General features: G+C 31.0%; 1 protein-coding gene across 1 annotated transcript; it reads right to left on the bottom strand.

The window, feature by feature from the left end:
* Window positions 1-265: 265 nt before the first annotated feature.
* Window positions 266-6173, bottom strand: LOC126878735 (uncharacterized). Its single transcript, XM_050641604.1, has 4 exons — window positions 5393-6173; window positions 4909-5331; window positions 3197-3554; window positions 266-1504 (listed from the first exon to the last, which is right to left on the bottom strand). The coding sequence occupies exons 1-4, from the start codon at window positions 5628-5630 to the stop codon at window positions 289-291; spliced, it is 2235 nt and encodes a 744-aa protein (XP_050497561.1). The 5' UTR covers window positions 5631-6173; the 3' UTR covers window positions 266-288.
* Window positions 6174-26340: the final 20167 nt, after the last annotated feature.

The following is a 26340-nucleotide window of genomic DNA, read 5'->3' as shown; positions in this document are numbered from 1 at the left end:
GAATTTGTTACTGCTTCTTAGATTCGTAGATATTTATTTTTTTCTTAAACCTTACATTTTTATAAAAATCGAAATAAATCAAAACACCCTGTATTTAGGTATAGGGAACCCTTATGAAAGTATAGCTTATTTTTTAAGGTCAATTCAATAATGTCATCAGATATAGGGCATTCTATAAGAAAAAATATAACTTTGATATACCACTCTTTTTTGGAACACCCTGTATAATTCACATTATTTTTAGGTTGTAGTATTAAAGGCCCTGTATATTTCTGTGAAGAAAATTTTTTAAAATATCAAGTGGTTTTCCGTACAGAGACCGAGGCGAATAAGATGAACCACCCTGTATATATTGCACAAACTGCATGTAATGTAGCAGCAACTAACAGTTTTTTGTCTTTCAACAAGGTATTCATTTTTTTCTTCATTTAATATATACACATTATTATCTTGTACCATTGTAAAAGAACAAGCTAATGCAGTTCGATGTCTAGATGTTATAGAGCTTTCATCAGGCTTGCCTTTTTTAAGCTTTATAATTCTTTCAACTGTCTTATCCCTTAAAAACAATATCAACTGATGGATACTCTTATCCAATCTTTTCATTTTTTTCTTATCTAAATAAAAGTATTTTAAAACTTTATGAAAATTTTCAATGGCCATATTGGTATTAATTCCACAACCCTTTCTATAAACATTGGCCCATTGTTCGATATTATCGCAGTAGTTCTGCTGGAAATACCTACCAAAATTGGATGTATCTGCATCATTTAAAATTTTACCCAAAAAGTTATTAAGACTCTCAAAAAATTTATCTGAATCTAACTCAAATTGCAGCTCTTTTAACATCTTGTATACATATGATTTTTTTTCAGAATCAGATATTTTGTTAACATTTACTTGCCATGCCCTATCTATGTGCCAGGCACATAACAGTCTGTTTGGAACAGAACCCATTACATTTGACCAGGCATTATAATAGGTGTTAGTTATGTCTGACATGAACACATTTGACTGTATAATACCAACACGCTCACGTATTGTTTCAAAAAAAAGTTGGTAAATATAAGTATCTTTTCTGTTTGAAAATAAAAAAGCAGTGGGAAATCCATTCTCAAATTCATCTCTTACTAATATTGTTGTAAGTTCAAAGTCATAGGAATTGAGCCCATGAGTTCCATCAATTGCAATAACAGACTTCCCAAACTTAACTAACATTTTCTTTTGTACAGCATTCATAAAAATTAGACAAAAATCATTACTCTTAAATTCAGGATTATTATCCATTATTATGCCCTGTTGTTTATAAAATAATACTGGACTTGGCTTGGTCTGTAAGCATTCAGTCACCCATAAATGAACACTGGTTGCGTCATCTTTGTGCCTACATTCATCTTTCAGATCAATGCCATAGGAGTGTTTAATATTGGTAATATCTTTTCTTGTAATTAAATCAGCTCTTTTTAATTCACCTCCTATGCTATCCCGTACAGTCTTAAGTGCACTAAAATAGTAAAATATATTATGTTAGGAAAATCAGGGGCATCATTTGATAGCTGGAAAGTGACTGAAATTTACAAAAAAGACATCAATTTTCATCATTACATCATAATATATAACGTATTGTATATCAGGGTTGGGCTGATTAAAATCAAGTGATTAAAATCACGATTAAAATCATGATTTAAATCGCTTGATTTTTAAAATTAAAATCATGATTTAAATCAATTTTTTTCTTTTTTATTCAGAAGCAGATAACAACATAATATAAAAGTTTTCTCAAAGATCAAAAGAAGTATCTGCTTTTAGCAAAAACAACAAAAAAGAAGTACATAATTCCAAATTCTTAAACTAAACGTAACACCTAAATTTTATTACTGTATATTTTCAGTCTATTCATTTTCGTTATACAATTTAAACAAAAACACGAGTTTTCCTCCTTTTTCTATGCCTAATCTGTTTCTAATATCCGAGTGTACAAGACCAAAAGAGCTAAATACGCGTTCTACTGAAGCTGAAGAAGCAGTTGCACACAGGAACTGTTTTATTATTGGCAACTGTTTGTTTCAAGATTTCCGGCTCATCTTTTTGTGATAACCACCATTGTAGTCCATTTACATTTTTTATTACTTCGTCCGAAAACATATCTTGCTTAAATTTTCTCGCAAGAAGCACGACAAATGCGTTGTCACAAGTTTTGAGCCGCAAATTGTATTATAATTTTTAGACTTATACATTAAAATAATTAACAATAATTTCAAAGAATCAAAATGTTCAAATTTAAAAAATCAAAAAAATCAATGGTTTTGATTTTTTTAATAAAAATCAGATTTTGCCCCACCCTGTATATAGGTAATGCTTCCCCCTCCCCCACCAATCAAAATTTCAAATGACGCCCCTGAGGAGAATCAAACATTCTTTTTTATTTATTTATTCACGGGCAAGCCCTATTCCGATATAAATTTTACAGTGTTCTAAATTATATAACATAATTATACAATTATATAACATTAATGTTAACCAATTATATAACATAAACTATCGTAATATAACATATAACCAAGTGGTTTGAGAAAAAATAACTCGTATGAGTAATACAGTTACAAAAAAGAAAGAAAAAAAGAATAAGATAACATTAGGTCAGTACAATTACAAACAAAAGATATCACCTAAATCAATTCGGAAATGTTGTAAGGTATAACGGTTTTAAGTTATCTAATACATACAGGTCATGTAACACTAATCACAATACAAAAGCTCTGGCCGAAAATATTAAAAAGTTAAAAAGTTAGGGAAGAAATTAGGTTTTTAAAGCGGGAAACTGATATATTAAAAATTTCGAGGTTATTTAATGAGTTAGCTAATCGAAGAGTTCTAGGAATAAATGTGTTGTAAGAATAATTGAATCTATGAAAAGAGACATAAAAGGTTTGCACCTGCCTAGTCGAACGACTGGGGACAAATAGAGATATTTTGGAGAGAAGTTCGGGGCAGTTACACAGCCCGTTGATAATTTTAAATAAAATAATTAAATTTTTAAATTAAATAAAATAATCTAGTTTAAAATAAACTGTAGCAAATATTCACGATTAATAGGTGATTTAATGGTAATTTAAAATTGATTAATTTAAAAGGTGGTTTAATGGTAACATGTTTGTTTTAAATTATATTGTGTATATGCAAACATTTTACTTACATTTTTGAAGAAACTCCCAAAATAAGCTTTGAAGCAATATTTTCTTTATCAGATTTTGGAACATGTAAATGTTCTATGTCATTATCATGTCCATAATGCGTTTTAAAATAAGTAACTGTACAACAATCAGTTTGAATATTTTTGGATACTATTATTTGACTAGTACACGAATTTAACATTTTGCAGGATCCAAGGGATTTTAATGATCTTTCTCGATTTTGTTTTGTAGGATAATTTTTTGAGGATCGTATACATTCATAGTAAGACGTTTCATGCTCTTTGTGACGCTTTACTCCTGTGTTTTTACAGTACTGAATATAATTATTTTTTTCTTCTTGTGCCATCCACACAGTAAAATCTACAAAAACAACATAACAGGTGATTACATGGGCAGTTATACTACTGATAGCTTAATTTTAAAAGTAATAAGTACCTACATAAAAGTACCTATGAAATCTAAATTGTTTAGATAGATAGATATTTATTTATTTATTATAATAGATAATACACAAAACAGAAACATTGCACTCCACACCTGTACAAATTACATAAGAATTGTCAAGGCAAGGAGCGCTGTATAATTATCATAAAGTATTACAAAAATTTTTACAAAAATTAAAAACATGAGACTAAACAAATAAAGAAATAAGCATTGTCAAATTAAATTAATCAGAAACATTCAATATATTAATAAAAAAAGAAAAAATAAAATAAAAATAAAAATAAAAACACTGGAAGTACAACAAACATTGCCAATTGGTTTCTAGGTCTTAGTTTTAATATAATGGACTAATAATCTCTTAAAGATAGTTGCATTATGGCCATTTTTAATGTGATAAGGTATATTATTGAACTGTACAATTCCTTTATGAAACAAGCTTTTCATTGAACTGGACTTGTTGGTTGTTCTAACATAAAAATTTATTGAATTTGCAGCTCTAGTGCTATGCTCATGAACATTTGCTATCGGGACCAACTGACTGTTCAAATACTCAGGCAATAAATGGTTTACCATCTTAAATAAGAATGTCATAGATTGGACATACATAAAATGTTCAACTTTTAACCAATTTAAAGTTTTCAGCATATCTTGAATTCGAGTATATCGATTGCATCTCAATATTACTCGCATAGCCTTATTTTGGAGAATTTGAAGCCTGTCATAATTAGAACATCCTGTATAAATCAATGAACAACAATAATAGTGAGGTAATATTAACGAATTATAAATTGTTAATTTAGTTTGAAATGTCAAAAATGGTGATACTCTTCGAAAAAAACCTATTTTTTCCCTATCTTTCTGCAAATGTAATCAACATGTTTACTAAAAGTTAGTTCCCTATCCAATATGAATCCCAAATACTTTATTTCCTGAACCATTTCAATTTTTTCATTATTTAATTTAATGTGAACATCCAAACTTAAGAATTTCCTGAAAAGAGTATTATTACCAATAAACATGTATTTGGATTTTAACTCATTGACTTTCAATTTGTTTAACTTAAATCTTTCAGTTAATAAATGCAATTCAAGATTCATCGTGTCCACTACATCAACAAAATCTTCCCCATAAAAATATATTAATGTGTCATCAGCAAAAAGATGAATTTTACATTTGCTTAATACGTTTCCCAAATCATTAACGTTGATGATGTTGATATCAACATCAACCTGCATACTTAAATAATAGTGTGAAAGTCACTTATACCTACCTAAAAAGTTTTCGAATTCCAATTTTACCAGCTCAGTAGGTTGCCCATGTTCTTCGTGTAAATGGAATCTTAAATCCCTATTACCATTAAAAGTTAATTTACACTGTAAACAAATATATTTCTTTTCTTGTTTTTCAAAAGACTGTAACTGTACTGATTTTTCATCATGGCCATAATGAGTTTTAAAGTATGACACAGTACAGTTACTTGTTTCAATATTTCTGACCATTTTTATTTGACTGGTGCAGGAGTTGTGTGTTTTTCGTAGTTCATTGTATTGGGATGTGCTTGGTAGATCAGTAATAGAAAAAGACAAACATTCGTAATAATGTTGTTCTAACTGTCCAGAGCGCATTAATCCACTTGTTTTGGAATACTTCAGTCCAAGTTGCTCTTGTTCGCTTACTATCCAAGCAGTAAATTCTAAAAATACAAAATAACTTTATTATGAAAATGAAAAAAAAGTAACAAGTTAGGTACCTACCGGATAAGTCTTTAAACTGAAGATTCACTAATTCTGTAATATGGTCGTGTTTCTCCAATAAATGGGCACGTAAGTCTTTATTATAATTGAAAAACAAGTTACATTCTTTGCAGCAATACCTTTTAGGAGTTTCATATTCTATATAGTTTTCATACTTTTTATGCACGTTTCTACTGTGCGGATTAAGACTCGATTGAGTCTGAAACTCCTTATTACACTCACGGCAAAACACTCCCATTTTCCTTTATTTTTAAGAAAGAAATCCACAATTATTAAAATACGAATCAACAGTCCGCCAAAAAATAATTTCTTAGGTTATGTTAATGTTATACCAACCAAAACAAGCAAACAGCAACACAACAGCACAAATCACGTGTGGGTGGTGACATCTGCGAAGTCCTCCTTTTAGGCGCTCCTTTTTTGTGTGCTTACTGCTTTGCTTATTAAAATTTGTAATTTGTATGAATTGTAATTTGTTTGAATTCTATCAAAATGGATATTAAACATTATACTGGATTCAAGTCTTATTTCCCATGATATCCAATTTCAATCAGCAACACCAAAAAAGGAAAGGATTTAGTTGATGCAGGACATGTACGCAATGTTTCCGAATATAATAACTGCATCCAGTACTGCTATATTCAATATTTTTACATGAATCAATACAACAGCTGCAATATCTTGTTTTCTTTTTTGAAAAATCCATATTATCCGCCATTTCAGTTTATGAAGTTTATCAAATGCACAAAACAAAACTGCCAACTGCCACTAACACAGCGTTGCCACATTTTATTTAGAAAATGCTTACTAAAATCTACTTATCAAAAACTAAATTTTACTATAAAACTTGTTTTGTATATAATTTAGGACTTTTTATAATAAAAATAACAGCTGACTAACTAGAAATTTTTTTTATTTAGCTAATGCCTCGACAACTAATGGGCATTGGCATGGTGATGGTACAGTGGATTTTACCAATCAGGTAATAGCTAGTGTTATGTGTAGTGTGTGTGTTGAGTAAGTGTCTTGTTACTTTGCAAAGTCGAAGTCATTGTCTTTGCAGAGACGCTAATTGTATCCGAACGTCTGCGGTCCCTCCGGTGGGTACCGATCCCACAAGGATAGAAACTATTTTCATGTATTAATTTATAATAAACGAAAAATTCTCTACCCTGGTGAGATTCGAACTCACGACCATTCGGACCTTTCGATCCAAAGGTAGGCGCTCTTACCACTGAGCCACAGAGGGAGTTTAACTAGAAATTAATATGACTGTAAACAAAAACCAAACTTTTTTATATTTTAACTGGGGAACACAATGACCAACTATAATTAATTTTTATCAGTTTCTTATTTAATATTTGTATATAATATTTTGTCATCCACTGATTTTAACATCTGCATGTCTGGATCACATTCTTCAAACAATTATTTCGCATTTTACATTAGAAACACGCAAACACAACATTTGTTGTTTTGCCAAGTTACATATATTACAATTAGGCCCGGTCTTTTCACCTCCGAATAAATATGTATTAGGAAGTTTATCCGGCAGATTACATGTAAATCTGTCAAATAAACCTCCGAATAACTTTTATTTTTATAGTACCTAGTTTTTTTTATAAAACAAAAATGACCTCATCTAATAAAAAAATCCTTTGTTCATTCACTAGCCAGAGGTATAAACTACAAGAAACTTTGATTTCAGATGAGACTGGACTTGTTATGCTGCTCACCACAAAAAAGGGCTGTTGTCGAAAAATTGCAGTCAACTCTACAAAAATGAATATTTTTGGCTAAAATTTTTTTGAGAGTACTCTACTTTTACATGTTTCAATTATAAATAAAAATAATTTTTAGTTTCCAAGATATAATTTTTTTAAAAAGTCACTTTTTTTACCTGCAAGACAACAACTTAACAAATTGTTGATTTCATATTGTAACAGTTGTTTTGCAAAATGCAAAGTATGCTGCCCTCTTGTATTTTCTGTGTTATCTCCAAAAAACACAAAACAAAAAAAATAAAACAAAAGTTTAACCACCTTCACACCACAGAATCAAGCAATCAAGTTACACCATTACACAAATTTTCAAACACCTCACCTGACACAGCGTCTCAAGTACGATTGCGCGAATTGGTAAATATAACTCCGCACGACCACGCAACTCGAAACACAAGTACGCAAACACGGTTGCGTGAAGCGTGGCTCGCAATCGTGAAATTTACGAGACTTGCTCGACCTGTAGATTCTTGTTAATTTGTGGGGATTTTTTGCCAGGGATTATTTGTCCGAACCCCGCCCAAGCCAACCCCCCCCCTAGAGGAAAATTCTGAGTGCGTCACTGTTACCAACCGTATCAGAGCTAGTAACGACTATTGTATCTCGTACCGAGAAATACGATTCTCGATATGATTACCGGTACTCAAATGCAAAAATAACAAAAGTAATCATAGTACCTAATCAAATCATTTTTATCCCTTAAACAGATTGGTGAAGGTCGTTGTTATATCGGAATACCTATACAAACCTACTTACTGGGAAATACGATTCTCGATATGATTACCGGTACTCAAATATAAAAGTAACAAAAGTAATCAAAGTAACGAATACTGTAAATGATTACTTTATACAAAAGTAACGATTTGTAACGAATACTCGAAAGTAACTATAATCAACATCACTAATATTGACATATATTATTATGAATCAGTAGAAACGATTATATTCAAATTTGGTAAATATAACTCCGCACGACCACGCAACTCGAAACACAAGTACGCAAACACGGTTGCGTGAAGCGTGGCTCGCAATCGTGAAATTTACGAGACTTGCTCGACCTGTAGATTCTTGTCACAAGAATCTACAGGTCGAGCAAGTCTCGTAAATTTCACGATTGCGAGCCACGCTTCACGCAACCGTGTTTGCGTACTTGTGTTTCGCGTTGCGTGGTCGTGCGGAGTTATATTTACCAAATTTAAATCCGTTCCAACATGCTGTCAAAATTAAATCAATATGTCAATATGGCTACTGGGTGTAAAAGATAAATCTATATGTTCTTAATGAGTTTTAGATAATTTTAGTTGTATTTCTTTGTAATTTTGTGTTGTACAAAGATTAATTTAACATTTTCTCTGGAAGTATTAATTTAGAAAGATAATATGCTTCATTGGTGTTGTGTTTTGAAGTGTGAAATGCAAAGTAATTGTGATAAAGTCAAGATAAAGTTCACTTTTAAACTGAACTAAATAAGGTATCTGAGAGACAACAATGGTTAAATGCAATACAATGTACAGGTTTTACTAGCGAAATGAAAATTTTCCTGTCCTGTCTGCTGTAAACATTTTATATCTGGTAAGTTACAATTACAACAGTAACGATTTTTGAAGATGTTAACATTTTAATCTTATAGGAAAACCAGCCGACTTAATCGATAATAACAATCTCCAGATTGGGTTCCTTCAATAAATATGGGCTATAAACACAATGAAATAAGTTCCCCAAAATCTAAAATGGAGTGGTATCAAAGGAGAATTAAAGGAAAAAATATTCATATTGAAATTATTTATAAGGCACTGGACTGTCTTAAATTCTACAATAATACTAGGTGGGTAAATGATTTTAGACATTTTTCATTAAGAGTAGATTAAAATTAAGTAGATTTTCATTCAGTAGATTTAAGACTTGTTTACACAGCTAGAGTAATGATGCAAGTACTTGATAGAGTAGAGTAACTCTACCTGTAAAAATGCTCAGCACAGTAGAATAGCTGGTAGAGTGTATAGTTGGAGTTAAAGTAGAGTGACTAGCAACCTATGGCAAAGTAACTACTCTATGACCACCACTACTGCCAAAATGTCTACTTGGCTGCACACTCTACCCATGGAACACGCTCAATTATGGCAGAATAGAGTAGGTAGGAGAGTACATGGGGGCGCTGTCATTCTGGCTGGAATTGTGTAAATAGTGAAAATGAAGTTCACCGAAGATGAAACTTTAAAACTTGTAGAGCTATAATATGGCGAATACCAGTGTTTCTGGAATTTAGGTAGTGTATACTACAGAAATAAAAGTTTGCAGCAAGCTGCGGAGGATGAAATCGTCGAAAGAATGGCAAAGGGGGCTTTGGAGTAAACGAGCTTAAGCAAAAAATTAAGAATTTAAGGTGCACTTATAATCAAGAGTGTTTAAAAATACAAAAATCGGTTTCACTATACTAGCATCAGTACTATACTTGTACTCTCCTCATGTGAATGGTATCAAGCCATTTTTGGTAGAGTACTACCGCTACTCTACTCTCCTCAAAACTCTACCCATGTAAATAAGTCTTTAGAAACAGTGGAAAATGAGGTAGCTAGTAGAGTAGTAGTAGAGTAAAATATACTGGTTTAGCAAATTACAATGTTTTAAGGTAATACAGTAGCGATAAACAGGTAGCCAAAACGTGTTCTAAGATTGTCACTGTAATTTTGAATATTTTTTCGAGGCATTTGGCACACGTATTCGTAAAATAATAAAGAATGGCGGTACAGAGCCCAATTTGAAAAGTATATTAATATGTGGAAATTACTCTGTAATTATACAATATTTAAAAAACGAGCCTGTACCGCCATTAAGAAGAACAAAAAAATACACTTTCTTCAAATAAACTTTTTTATCTGATGCCTAGATTTTGTGTAATTTTGGAACTACTAATGAAATAAAAAATTTTAGTAGTTCCAAAATAACACAAAATCTGATAAAAAAGTTGTATTTGAAGAAAGTGTATTTTTTTGTTCTTCTTAATGGCGGTACAAGCTCGTTTTTTTTATATTGTATTTAATTACAGAGTAATTTCCACATAATAATATATTTTTCAAATTGGGCTCTGTACCGCCATTCTTTATTATATTACGAATATGTGTGCCAAATATCTTGAAAAATATTCAAAATTACAGCCACAATCTTGGAACACATTTTCGCTACCTGTTGATCGATACTGTTTCCTCTTAAGATAGTTTTAATAGTTATTTATGATATAAGTATTAAAAGTACAATTTTAAGATGCGCATGTGAAAGTTAACTTGAAAAAATAATTTTATTAATGTTTTGACTTCCACATCAGATGTCATTGTCAAAATACAAAATATTTATTATTATTAGGTTTGTTCTAGCAAACAGTCAAACTAGTCAAAAACCATCAGCAAACAGTTGGTCAGTAAAAGAACATAATACAGTCACCAGTGCGATCCCCTCTACTCGCGCTGGTCCACTATTCGCTGATGGTTTCAAACTGATGCTAGAACAAACCTATTATTATTATGCATATCATTATCTGTAAATATTTCTTCTGATTGTTAATTGTAAAGGATAGAAAAATTACCATTTATTTCATTTTTTTTAGAATCAGCTGAGAGAAGTGGTCTACAAAAAACCAGGAAGGAAACGGAATATGTGGCTACGAAAGGCAAAAGAAAGGTTTACAAAGCAAATGTGACACATTTTTTTGAAATATTTAGGAATATCAGTAAATTGCATTAAAAAAATGTATGAAAAGATTTTGTTCAATAAAAATGTTTATATTTATCAAGGATGTATTATTTGGTATGGCCACATATCGTCAGTGATGTAATAATACATCCTATCTGTTTTTTCATGAGTTTTGTAAGAGAGACTAAAAACTTGTCTTAGGGTCACCTCCTGTTTTCATATGATATTTTTTGACTTGTTTTGTAGTAAATTAAACTATCTATGAACTACAAAACAAGTCAAAACTTACATATGAACACAGGAGGTGACCTTAAAACATGTTTTTCCATCTCTCATACAAAACTCATGAAAAAACAGATAGGAGGTATTGTCACATCAGCAAGGATGTACAGTGATAAGTGCCCTAATAACCGGCAAAATATGGGCAACATATTTAGTTGTGAGATAAAAAGAAATGAAACTAGTCGAGCTGGGAAATTTAGCGAAATTAACCTTTAAATTTACGTTATATTGATCCCACCTTTACACATATCAGAGGAGTATGTCAACTAAAACTGTCACTGTGACAGTGGTAGTTTCCAAACTCGTCTGAAGGTGGTACACAATCAATACAATCTAAATGTATAAGTTAATATCGCTAAATTTCCCAGCTCAACTAGTTTCATGTCTTTTTATCTCACTACTTAATACATCTTTTGTGCTATTTTGCCGGTTATTAGAGCGCTCATCACTGTATTTCTGGTATATCCAGGGAATGTCTACAAAATATATTTTGAATGTCCAGAGAACATTCGTGGACATTCATGGAATGTTCCAATAAGACATTCAGGTAATGTTTAAAATGCTGACACAGGATTTTCCTGGGATGTTCAGGGAACATGTTTTCGGGGATATTCCAGGAATTTTTCAATGTCTGTGTACCTTCTATGGACCTATATGGAATATTTTGGTGTTATTACCGCCGCACTCCACTTGCGATTTGTAATCAGGAAGATTGAACACATTGTTTCAAAAACAAGTCAATTCATTTGTGACTAAATAATCATGGATTGACTTCTATTTGAAAGAATGTGTTCAATCTTCACAACTACAAATTGCAAGTGGAGTCTGGCGCTTAGGGCTACTTCCTCTTCGGTATTATGTATTATACTACAGAAATCAGGAACTTTCCTTCTAAATATATGTATGCATCTTGGCCATCAAACATATTCTTCCAAACATTTTTTTAAGGGGTTACATAGGTCTTGTGGGTAAAAAAAGTGACTTTTTAAAAAAATTATATCTCGAAAACTAAAATTTATTTTTATTTATAATAATAATAATAATAAAGGTCTTTATTTTTCCTTCAAGTACATACAGTACACAAAAACATACAAAATATAAATGCATAATATAACAACAAGAAAGAAAAAATGCCGAAGATCAGTTGGTACTGAGTTCAAGAAATCAGCACCTCTGCTTTTCATCTTAAGCAAGAGAAAAAAAATATATATATATATATATATTTTTTTCATGTTCTGTAACATTTTAAAAACCGTGACTAATAGGAACATTTTGTAATTAAATATTGTAAAAAAACTATCACATAGTCTATACATGCTACATAACAGGTCATTAACTATGGCACATGTGTTACTCAGTTAGCAATTTAGTTTTAAGAGATTTCTTAAAAGATACAATCGACTTTAATTTTAATTCTTTTGCTAACCCATTATATATTTTTGATATTTGATATGTAAATGAGTTTTTGAATTGTTCTGTACGATGTGGTGGAGCTGTAATTGTATTTTTATATCTTGTATTAACATTATGTATGTCAGTTCTATATATAACTTTTTTAAAAAGATATGCTGGTAATGAGTTTTTGATGATTTTATGGAATAGACAAGCAGCATGTAGATATCTTCTCCTTTCCATGCTCAACCATTTTACATGTTTTAGTTTGTGAGAAATAGGCTGGTGTCTTCTTACACCACAGATAAGACGAAGACACGAATTTTGAACCACCTGAATTCTTCTCCTGTCATCTGAACTAATACAAGGCCCGTACACAACATCACCATAGTTAAATTTAGACAAAACCAAACTTTCACACAGTATTCTTTTTATCTTGTAAGATAGATAGCGGCGATTATGATAAATTGTTCTTAAACTGAGAAATGCTTTACTCACACAGGTGTTAATATGTTTTGTAAATTTTAGGTGATTATCTAAAGTTAAACCCAGATTTTTAGCACTAGTTACAGGTTTAATGATTTCATTATCAACAACTATTTCAATGGTGTTACTCATCTCCAGACATAACCGGCTAGGACCACAAACCACCAGATTAGTTTTTTTAGAATTTATATTTAATGCATGATTTCTTGCCCAATCAACTAATGATTTAATATCCTGATTAACAGTCTCAATAGCACTTGCGCTGTCAACCGGGTAGAATGAATGGTAAATTTGTGTATCATCTGCATATAGATGAAAATTACAGGTATTCAGAGAAGTCCCAATATTGGTGGTGTATAAAGTAAATAAGATTGGACCTAAAATTGAACCCTGAGGCACCCCTGACAAGATGTTTAAAAAATCAGAGCACCTTTCATCTACTTTGACGCTCTGTTTCCTATGGCGCAGGTAAGACTCAACCATATTCAATGCATCCACGGAAAAGCCTATTGACTGCAAAATTGCGCAAAGTAGCGAATGATTAAGAGTGTCAAATGCCTTAGAGAAATCGATCAAAACTAAAATGGTAACTTTACCCACATCCCTTTCTCTCAAAATGTCATCAGTTATTTTAAGGAGTGCTGTTTCACAGTTGTGAAATGGCCTAAACCCGGACTGAAAATCAGTTAAGATGGTATTATTAGAAATATAATCGCGAAGCTGCATTTCCATGATGCGTTCTAACACTTTTGATAGAGTTGGCAAGATACTGATAGGTCGTAGATCCTTATATTCGGTTGGATTGTTACATTTAGGTATGGGTCTAATTAATGCTTTTTTCCATTCATCTGGAAAATAGTTATTAGAGAGGCAACAGTTCATTATATGTGTTATATAAGGAATGATTAATGGGCAACATTGAAGTAACATTTTTAAGTTCAAACCGTCTGAGCCTAAAGCATTAGATTTCAGAGTATATAACAGTTTTTGCACTAAATCACAGGGTACAGGAGTAAAGGAGAAAAGTTCTCGATTAGGTACAGTATTTAAGTAATAGTCAATTGTATTTTGATTGATTGGTAGTTGTGGGATGCATGATGTATAATACTGATTAATCTCATAGGGTTCTTTTAAAATTTCTGGAATTATGTGTTCATTCTTCCCAATATTAAGGAGTTTTAAGTTTTTCCAAGCATTTTTTATTCCACCCACATTCAGTTTGTGTTGAAAGAAGGCTTTTTTTTCATTCTCATATGCTAATGTTGTATAATTTCTAATCATTTTGTAGTAGTTAAGGTGAGCTGGCTCCTTAGTTTTCTGCCACTTTTTTTTAGCCTTGTCTCTTAGTGACATAAGAAGTCTCACATTATCTGTTAACCAAGGATTATATTTTTTAGTGACTTTAATCTTTTTAAAGGGAGCATGTTTGTCGAAAAGAGCCACAATGGAGCTGCTTAAGGATTTTACTTTGTCGTTGATGTTTTCAATGTGATAGATGTTGGTAAACAGAGTAGAGTTTAAATCAAGCAAAAAAAGATTTGCATCAAAGTGTTTGAAATTTCTAACAATTTTAAAGATTGGATCAGATTTTTCCGAGAAGATATTGATGTCACAATAAATAAGCTCATGATCTGTTATGTGATCAACAGAACATACACCAAAGGAGTTAATTCTATTTTCATTTGAGACAATTATATAATCAATCAGAGTCTGCGATGTAAGGGTTATGTGAGTTGGCCTATCAATAATCTGTACCAAATTAAAACTGTCAAGTAAATCATTAATTTTATGAGCTGGACTCAGATGTGAATTAAGTAAGTCAACATTAAAATCACCCAAACAGTAAATTTCATCACAATCTGTAACCATATCAGCAAGAGATTTTTCAAAAGATTCAACAAAGGTATTAATTGTGTAGTTTGGTGGTTTATAGACAACACCTATACCTAACAACAAGTCATTAATTTTGAGTTTAATCCACACTTGTTCTATGTGATTATCAAATTTAACTTCAGAAAATTGCAAATTATTCTTTATATACATACAAACTCCTCCACCTCGACAGTCTGCTGTTCTGTCCTGACGAATTAAATTGTAACCATAAATTTGTATAGCATTATTCGGTATTGTTGGCTTGAGCCATGTCTCAGATACACAAAATATATCAAATTGTTTATCAATAACGTAATTACCTAAATCAGCTATTTTAGGAAGTAAAGAACGAATATTAACATGTGCAATTTTTAACCGACCTGTTATATCTTTCTTCAAAAATTTCCACCACCATTGCCTAAAAATTCTTTATATCGATTCATGTGGAATCTTTTTACACCAACTCCAACAGGCCAGAAATCCGATTTATACATATCATCCTTCTTGTTGAAGGGAGCTGAAACCACAAATCGCTTTAGCATGTTTTCTTGGCTGGGTAGCTCCTTAACCATAATAGATTTCTCTTCCATTCCTCGTTTGTCTCGTAAAAATTTACGAATATCTTCTTCTGTAGATGTCCTCCTAACTCTGTATAGGTATAGCCAAACCTTACTCTCCTCTCCTGTAAAACCACTACCACTATCACCATGAGCTATTTCTGCAGTGCCAATATTTCTTCTAGTGCGAAGTTTTGTCTTTCTCCTCATTACCTCGGTGTAGTTATCGTCTAGTGAGGCTTTATCAACAATTTCAGCATCAATCTCCAACCCTTTTTCGGTAATTGAAACATCACAAGAAGTTTTGTTCATTTGTTTTTGAACATTGTCGTCTGTCAACGGAGTGGCTGACAGTTTTGGTACGTATGAACTACTGTCGATTTTAACTACGTCACGATATAATCGATTCACCGGCGTGGGTTGTGCGAAATTTGTGTTCTGTGGGATATCCATAGATTTGAGCTGTAGTTCACTTTCACTAATGGCATGACCTTGATGTTGATGGCTACTGTTTACTGTGGATTGCTTGTTTTTGTTAGTTTTTACACTTTTTTCAGATAACTTTGTTTCTAAAAAACTTACTCTTTGTAATAATAGACCATTATTTTCTTTTAAAATGCTGTTCTTATCCTCCATTTCCTTTATAAGTCTTTTTAACAACTCATTTTCTAACTTAAGCATTTCTGAATCCATTGTTGATTTATCAAGATTCAGGTTTTGTTCACCATTCTCGCAGCACTTTATTAAATTTTTCTCACAACTTTCAAACCCAGCCCTTTTTGCACAGCTGGGATGAAACACATTAAAACACAATTTACAAATCACAATTTTGCACTCTTTTTTGATGCAGCATTTGAAATTAATCTGCAAATTATTGTCACCGTCAATTGACCCTGCATCCTCGTCGCCGGCCATCTTGTGACAAATTATGTATAATTAGAACATGTAAAAGTATAGTACTTAAGGCAGTCTCAAAAAAAGTTTCAGCCAAAAATATTCATTTTTGTAGAGTTAAGTTTTTTTGCGTTGGCAGCATAACTAAGTCCAGTCTCATCTGAAATCAAAAAGTTTCTTGTAGTTTATACCTCTGGCTAGAATATGAACGAAGGAATTAAAAAAAATGAAATTTGAAGATTTTACATAAGTTTAAACACATTTTTGACCCCAATTTTTCTCATTTTTAAAGTAGTTTTTTTATAAAACAAAAATGACCTCATCTAATAAAAAATCCTTTGTTCATTCACTAGCCAGAGGTATAAACTACAAGAAACTTTGATTTCAGATGAGACTGGACTTGTTATGCTGCTCACTGCAAAAAAGGGCTGTTGTCGAAAAATTGCAGTCACCTCTACAAAAATGAATATTTTTGGCTGAAATTTTTTTGAGAGTACTATACTTTTACATGTTTCAATTATAAATAAAAATAATTTTTAGTTTCCAAGATATAATTTTTTTAAAAAGTCACTTTTTTACCTGCAAGACAACAACTTAACAAATTGTTGATTTCAAATTGTAACAATTGTTTTGCAAAGTATGCTGCCCTCTTGTATTTTCTGTGTTATCTTCATCATACAATTACTTCATCTAAAAACTTTCTGCGATATATTCGCAACAACAAAAACAAACAAAACAAAAAAAATAAAACAAAAGTTTAAAGGTGGATTTTCACAGATCCGATGTCCGACGGTACGATCATACGATAGAAATTTCAGAGAATTTCATTGGCTGAAAAGTGACAGTTGGGTTTTCGTACGAAATTAAAAAGTCATCGGAAGAAGTTAAAATTATTTTAACTTTTGCACGAAAATCGGATGAATTTTGACACTATTGACCAAGGTTCATAGATAGGGGTTAGGTTATCTCATAACTATGTGGGCGGAAGCGAGAGGGAGGGGAATGCCTACGTCACTCGTACGACAAAGTCAAGTTTGACAGTTGTTTGTGGTTATATTTCCGTATATTTTTGTGGAATTTTCTTGTAATATCGTTTATTTGTTTAATATTTGTTGAGTTTTTAAGCATATAAGGACAATATTACTATAATTACTTATTTGGGTCCTATACAAAGGCAGTAATGACTTGTGAAGTGTGTTTTCGTAACCGTGTAAAGTTAGTTTAAAAATTATAATATTACACATAATAATATGTAGTTTTGTATGTTATAATAATAAAACATTTTTTAGATGAGTGGTGGTAACATTTGTAGCATAGCTATATGTAAAAGCAACTCCAAAATTCCTGAACCAGATGGAAACAAAATAATGCTTTTGGACATTTCCCAAATACCTTAACATTATCAAACAATAATGGATAATAAAATGTTACAAGATAAATGGGCCTCTAAACATAAGAAAATAGGTAGCAAACATTTCCTCGTGTCTGAATATGTTAATATTATGTTATGTCTTTTATATTTTAACCTAATAATAAATTATTTATATTATTTGTTCTTTTGTTGTTGCATACCACCAAAAATGATAAAAGTGCTGCACATTCCACGAAAAACATAATGAGTAAGTACCTACATATTAGTATTTTTGATTTTAAACTTTTTCTTCTATTTTTTTTGGATTTTTGTGCTAATTAAATTGTTTTCTCCATTTAAAACACACATAATAAGTGTTAAATGAATTCTAGTTTTTTGTTAGCAGACTATTGATTTTTAAGGGAAAAATTGATATAATTACCAATATAAGAACCACTTAATATACCTATACCCAAGAAAATCTCAAAATATATTGCAAAACCTAAGTTTTCGAACCTTTTATTAGCATTGACTCTTATGGCAATTTTAAAATTGTCGTACGGATGACGTATTCCCGCCTTTAAAAAGCCAGCCTTTGATTGGTCTACAGTTATGAGACAACCTACGCCCTAATCTATTAACCTTGACTATTGACATTCTATCTTGAACGTCTTGAACTTTAACCTTACTTTTGTGAAGTGTTTATGTTTTTGATATATTGAAATGGAACAACAAAATCGTAATTATAAATGGATGTTGTTCTGAAACTATTTTCTTGTGGCATTTTTGTAATTAACTATTTTTAATGAGAAATAAGCCACAATTTTAATAAAAAAATGATTTTATTTTTTAGTAAAATTGTGGCTTATTTCCCATTAAAAACAGTTAATTATAAATGGATGTGATGGTACTTCTATTAATAACTCACATTTTTATCCTCTTCAAACAGATAATTTGACGAATCCATGATGATCCAAACAATAATAAGAATAAAATCGAAATAAAACTATCTATCTGTACCTGTTCCAACAGCAAACATTTGTTCATTTGTATCAAATATCAATCCATGGAATAATCTGACATATTACCCAAATGTCAAAAAATTTCGGATACGACAATCAAATATAATCGTACGAAAAAATTTCGTATTTCGTGTCTTCGGATATCGGATCTGTGAAAATTAGCCTTAACCACCTTCACACCACAGAATCAAGCAATCAAGCGCGAATTGGTAAATATAACTCCGCACGACCACGCAACTCGAAACACAAGTACGCAAACACGGTTGCGTGAAACGTGGCTCGCAATCGTGAAATTTACAAGACTTGCTCGACCTGTAGATTCTTGTGTATGACACTATGCAAGTTCTTGTATCGAAAATTGTATGAAATTCGGCACGTGATTGGTCGATATTTTGTTTGTCACCCCGTGTCACGTTATGGTAGTACTGCATCTACATCTACAGCTGATTTTAAGGATTTTTATAAAATTTATAAACTTTTAATTAACATTTTAATGTTAGAATTTTACGTTGACTCTTTGAGGTTGATTATTTGTGTTTTTATTTTGTTTTGATATTTGTGCTAAAATATTTGCATTAGAATTATCTTCAGTTTGATCCAAATTAGGAGCTATTGTATTTTGTAAAAAATTATGCACCATGAAACCTAAATTTATAGTTTGAACTTTACTAGGAGCTAAATATATGGTTATTAGTAGAACAGTAGTCCATACCAAACGGTATATTAGTATCAATATAAGATTTATAAATAATACCTACAAAAACACAAATAAATTCATCAATACATGATCCCATTTTCATTTCAGCCGCCATTATAAGTAAGTAATTATGACATTTTAGATCTTTTACCAGCAGGTTTTACGTTTTTGCTCTTTGCGCAGAAATTGGCGCAGTTCTTGTACAAGAATCTGTGTCTGACTCAAATTCTTGTATCGTTTCTGATATCGTTTCTTGTATCTGTGTATGACACTATGCATTTTTTTGACATATCAGAAACGATATTAGAAATGATACAAGAAAATGTATAGTGTCATACAGCCTGCTAAAAGTAGTATGTACCATAGTCAAAATAACTCCTCCTGACTTACTAGTAAAGGTAATCCCTCCTTCGAAATTTCATTTGCGGATATTCCATTTTCAAGTTATATCAAAATGAAATTTCTCGAAACAGCGCCAAAGTATATATTTCCATTATCGGGATATTTATTAAAAGCTGTAAAAATAACAATAACTATATCATTTAATTTCTCCTGGTTTGACAATTACGAATAGATCTGGTTTAAACTAAAATCATAAAACTTAAAAATTTTCCGAAGAAAAAAATTTTCCATTTTGGTGGTCCTAAATTGTATTTGCAAAAGTATTATCTGTATTGTAATGTATATCTAAAATGATTGCTTCTGACGTAAGAAAATCCCTCAATTCGAAATTTCATTTGCGGATTTTCCGTTTTCGAGATATAACCAAACAAAAAGCAGCGCTAAAAATAAATTTTCATTTTCTGGGTATAAAAAGCCGTAAAATTGATAAATAACCATATCACCTAATTGCTCTCGTTTGCGGATTATAAATAAACTGGCTTTAATTAAAAATAATGAAAATTGAAAATTTTATAAAGAAAAACGATATTAACGTCGGTTGTGGTTGCCTACACTGTAGGGGCATAGGAATAATGAGGTACGGATACAAGGTTCATAGATAGGGGTTTCTTTAAAGTCGAATATCGGGGTAAATAAATAAAAAACTAATAAGTATTGTACTATTTTATTTCTATAAATATAAAGATGTAATAACTGAAAAAATATATATAGTATACAATAAAAACTAATAAGCAATCGAGAAAAGAGAAAAGTGATTTTTTTTAATTAATATATTAATTAATATATATATGGAAACGTTTTGATCATTATGGTCAGAAGCTTATATTCCATATGAAAGCAGCCTTTAGCTTTTTTTGTTGGAACGCAAGTATAATCAAGAGAATGTAAACCTATTATGAAGAGTGTATTGTCAATTATCAAGCATTAACTTGAATGTTGAAACAATTTCAAGTGATATTGGATCAAACTTTTTGAATTAGCTAAATTATATAATGTTACTCCCGAAAATCCTGAATTTCAAGTAGTCAGTCATAAATTGTTTTATATATTTGACCTAAGTTATTGTTTTATACAAACTACAGAAACAATTTAATGAAACATAGTTTATTAAATTTAATTTAGGTTTGCTGATAAAAGTACTTTATGGAAGTTTTTGTGAGTATTGGATTCTCAATTTTTTAAACACAGCACGTGGCTTGTGGAATGAACACATATAAAATATGACTTTGTGCTCTTCCTGCAGATGCATTTGGTACAGTAGAGGTCAAAGAAAGGTTAGAGAATTTGTATGATATTTTAGATTCAAATTCTTTTTGAAATCCCAATAAATACAAAATTAATTTTTTATACGATAGTTTATAGTTCATGAAAAAGCTTAAAATAATTAATTCACATAATCAAGATATCTCAAAAAGAATTAAATTGTATAAATGTTGGAAAATAACAATTAATAGTTGTAGGCTATATAAGAAAATATATATAGAAAATAAGTCTATACAAAATATTATGAGCTACAAACTGATACAAAAACAATATACTAACGCCAAGCCAAGCCAAACAAACAACTGTGACAACAAACGCCGATCCTGTACAAGACAAATGTCACCAAAATTATTTGCTATTCATACAAATTGAGAAATGGCCGATCTGGCACATGCGCATAAAAATTTAGTTCATAGATAATCCGTTTGTGTCGGTTCTTGGGAGATATGTATTCTTTGACCAAACTAATAAACAAAGTTGCAACTAACGTAAGGTCTCCGTTTTACCGATAAATCAAAACTAAATACACTTTAACTTAAAAGAACTCACAAAAACTCAAACTAAATGTTCTACATGGTCTCCTCCGATTTCTATGCCTTTTCTACTTCTTTTTATAAAGGATTTTCGGACGTTAAAAAAAATATTATTCTGTCCCCTTATAAGATTAGCTGCATTTTGAATGTATCTCCAAAGTTCGTCTCGTGTATTAATTTCATTGGCATAAACTAAGGACTTCATATGTCCCCAAAAATAAAAATCTAGCGCGCTATACTCAGGACTTCTTGATGGCCATTGAAAATCACTGCCTCTGCCAATCCATCGTTGAGGAAATACGTCATTAAGATGATTTCTAACAGCTAATGAAAAATGACTCTAAGCAGTTCGACTGCGTTTTTATCGAAAACGGTTGAAATTATCATGTTTAAACAAGAGTACAAATTTTACGTAAAAATTATGTTTACGTCATATTTTCTAATAAAAATTACTAAAAAGTTTAATCAGAAAAAGTTTAGACTCAATTTGATCATCAGGAATGATCCACGTGGCGCCCTCTATGACAAAACGTAAAATTGTAGATAAAATACTATTTCTTGTCTAAGATTATGCCTCTGTGCCAATTTTGATAGCAATTTATCAATATACAGGGAAACTATTAGCAAAAAACGAAAAACAAAAATTAACTTTAACACCCTGTATCTTTTTTCTCAGCAACATTTTATTAAGGCATATTTGGCCCAATAGCCATATTTTGGTCCAAATAACCTGTCCTTACTCTATGTCCCTATAGTTATGACTCACCCTGTATATATATATATATATATATATATATTTGTACGAATATTTTCGACCGTACTGTGTTATAGTGGTTTGAAGTTTCAGCAATTCGGTCATGTGAAATAAAAGTCTATTTGTTATTTCTCAATATTTCGTCACACTTTTGTGACCAAGGCTTTACCAAGGATTTACCAAGGCACAACAGTAGAACACCATTTAAAGACGGGACATAAATTTGACTTTAACAATGTAAAAATCTTGGAACAAGTTGACAATTATAAAAAACGACTCTTCCTTGAGATGGTACATATTATCAAAACTCCAGAATCTATTAATTATAAGACTGATACTAACCATTTGAGTAATATCTACTGTAACATTCTAAATAATAAATAACCTTTAAAATATTTTCAAAAAATGTAAAAATTCAAACAAATTACTCAATTATTCACCTAATAATTAATCCATCTTAATTTTTATTTAATTTCGAAAAATATCAGCCTTATACTAACTCACTATGTACCATCACTTACATTTTATAGATCAATTTAATATACTCTAGTCTCTTTCTAAAATTTTTCTACTATTAATCATACCTTTCCACCTTAAAATTCCGTTAATATTTTCTTTGGTTTACTTTGACCTATTTATTATTAAAAAAAGAATTTTAAATATCAGACAATATTCTATGAATATAAAATTTATTGCAGTTACCATAACTCCGAAATAATAAATGTCAAAATCAAAATTAAGTCAATGTCCCTTACGATATGTTAAAAAAATCTAAATTAATACTCTTAAGGCCCCGTCTCACCATCAAATAATTGACAGTTATTTGATCAAACTTGACTAGTGACACAAACTATACATACTAACTGTCACTTTGTGTCACTAACTGTCAAGTTTGATCAAATAACTGTCAATTATTTGATGGTGAGACGGGGCCTTTATAGTTGTAAGTAATTAAATATTTAGCTTTTGTTAATTTCTAATCTTAATAAATTTACAGTTTTCTCCTGAAGAAGTCACAAAAGTGTGACGAAATATTGAGAAATAACAAATAGACTTTTATTTCACATGACCGAATTGCTGAAACTTCAAACCACTATATATATATATATATATATATATATATATATATATATATATATATATATATATATATTAAATACAATTTAGCATTTTTTTTTCAATTTTTTCTTAAAACTAGGCAATGAACAGTCAAAAAAGTCAATATCGATATTATTGGCCCCCTTAGACATTCTTCCAATTGCTTTGTTCTGTGCATAATTGGTGCAATGAAAGTCTACAAAAAATAGTTCTTTACTACGAGTATTACATTGAGGAACTCTATATTTTATCTTCTCAAGAAGTGTTGAGCAATCAACCAATCCATTAGCAATCTTATATAAGAAAACTAAATCAAGAAATGATCTTCTATTTCCCAGTGATGATAAATCTAATAAGTTGAGAATTTCACTATAATTGATGTTTTCAGATGGTATATTTAGTTTATATGCAATGAATCTTAGAAATTTTTTTGGACTTTCTCTATATTATCGATGTGGCATCTGTAGTAGGGTGTCCATATGCAGCTTGAATATTCTAAAGGCCGCGTCCCACCATCAAATAATTTGATTAAACTGGTGTGAGCAAACTGAAAGTGACAGTTAGTGACGTCACATCCTGAATGTTCATTGTGGATAATAGGTGCGTTCGTGGGTGCCTGTCGACGACTAGTCGGCGACAAATTAGCAGCAAAACGCATGCGCACTTTAAAATGATATAAATAATATCGTTAATAGATAAATATACAAGGTATATTTACCTAGTATAATTTAATAACTAGTTATTAATAATAGAGAGTTATCAAGTAACCCTAGGAGAATACGGTAACGCTATTTTACTGTATACTTTACATGTTATTTATAACGTTACCGTATTCTCATAGAGTTACTTGATAACTCTCGATTAATTAAAAGTAAATATACCTTGTATATTTATCTTTTAACGGTATTATTTATATTAAGTGAGGTTAGAAATTGTCGGCGACAATTTGTCAACTGTACCCGCGAACGCACTTAATAATGAAAAATTTTAATTTTAAATAGAGTACAAACAAGTTAAGGCCGCGTCTCACCATCAAATAATTCGATCAAACAGTTTGAGCAAACTTGACGTACTTGAGGAAGTACGTCAAAGTGACGTCACAATTGCAGTTTTTTGAAATTCTAAAAATCTGTGCTCTCACTATCAGTCTAGTTTGATCAAATTTTTTGTATTGAGTTGTCTAACTTGTTTGTACTTTATTTAAAATTAAAATTTTTCATTATTATTCACAATGAACACTTCAGGATGTGACGTCACTAACTGTCACTTTCAGTTTGCTCAAACCAGTTTGATCAAATTATTTGATCGTGGGACGCGGCAGACAACTCAATACAAAAAATTTGATCAAACTAGACTGATAGTGAGAGCACAGATTTTTAGAATTTCAAAAAAACTGCAATTGTGACGTCACTTTGACGTACTTCCGGAGTTTGCTCAAACTGTTTGATCAAATTATTTGATGGTGAGACGCGGCCTTAATATTGATCTAACTCATGCAAAATAGACAGATTTAAGACAATTTATATTATTAAAATCAGAAAGACTACGTTTTACAAAACCAAGCATCTTCAAAGCTCTATTCGCTCTGAGCGTTATAACAAAGTGTCAAAGCAAAATCGACCGACCTATGCTCATGGTGGCGGTTTTTTGAAATTTTATCAGGACGCTTTGTGTATGTTTAAATGAGACATTTAAAAAAATGCCGTGTCCCGCTAGTGATATTATGTATTAATATAAACAGAAAATAAAAACGCACTTAATCTGATATAAATTCTTCTATTTCCAATATTGATTATCAGTTTGATTTTGTATACATAACCTCACTATCGCAGTTTATGTCAATAAATCTTTATTAACGAAAAAGAAAATATTTTTGTTGCACTATAAATTACAGTATAAATTAATAACTAATGAATTCTAACAATTGTATTCGGTTATTATCACTACAAAATAAAATATTCAAGTTTAACAAAATAATCCCATAAGACTCAATGGGTGCGTTCGGACGACCATAGCGGCTGGCGGTCAGCAGAAATCGGCTGAGTGGTTGTATCCAGCCGTGATAGGGAAAGCTTAGTAAATCTCTCAGCGGCTGGCTTCTCTATAAAATATTGAAATTAAAACCCAACTATAGCCCCAGGTTTTCTTAACATTCTGTTTTTTTATCATTCGCTTACGTTGGATAATAAAAAAGTTAGGCACTTTAACAACTAGCCATGTTCTTTATCAATACAGGGTGTTTCTAAATAAGTGCGACTGACTTTAAGGGGTAATTATGCATGAAAAAATAATGATTGTTTGGCAAAAGAATTTTATTTTTGAAATCATTATTTTTTCATGCAGAATTACCCCTTAAAGTTTGTCGCACTTATTTAGAAACACCATGTATCGATAAAGAACATGGCTAGTTGTTAAAGTACCTATCTTTTTTTATTATCCAACATAAGCGAATGAATAAAAAAACAGAATGTTAAGAAAACCTGGGGCTATAGTTGGGTTTTAATTTCAATATTGTATAAAGGCTAGAATATTCCACAGGCTGTTGTGAAGATTGAGAAAAAAATCCAGTTTGATTGGTACGCCCGGTATTCGGTATATAATGATAATTTACCTGTCTAGAAACAATATTATTACAGCGATATTGTTAAAGAATAGGGCTATAACATATTAAAAAAATACTTAAATCGGACAATAGGTTTAGGAGATACGAGCCATCAAAATGACCCATTTTTTGGGGTGACCGTTTTTCGTGCCGGTGAGTGTATCTATTAAATAATCTAAATTATTTTTAAAAATCTTATTAAAAGCTTAAATAGAAATGTAGGTAAATGTTCTCATTTAACGAAATTTCCGAAAATTGCGTATTTTTTGGACCCA

The sequence above is a fragment of the Diabrotica virgifera genome, chromosome 10 (assembly GCF_917563875.1).
Source record: "Diabrotica virgifera virgifera chromosome 10, PGI_DIABVI_V3a".
Lineage (NCBI taxonomy): Eukaryota > Metazoa > Arthropoda > Insecta > Coleoptera > Chrysomelidae > Diabrotica > Diabrotica virgifera.
This window is presented reverse-complemented; position numbering and strand designations above follow the sequence as displayed.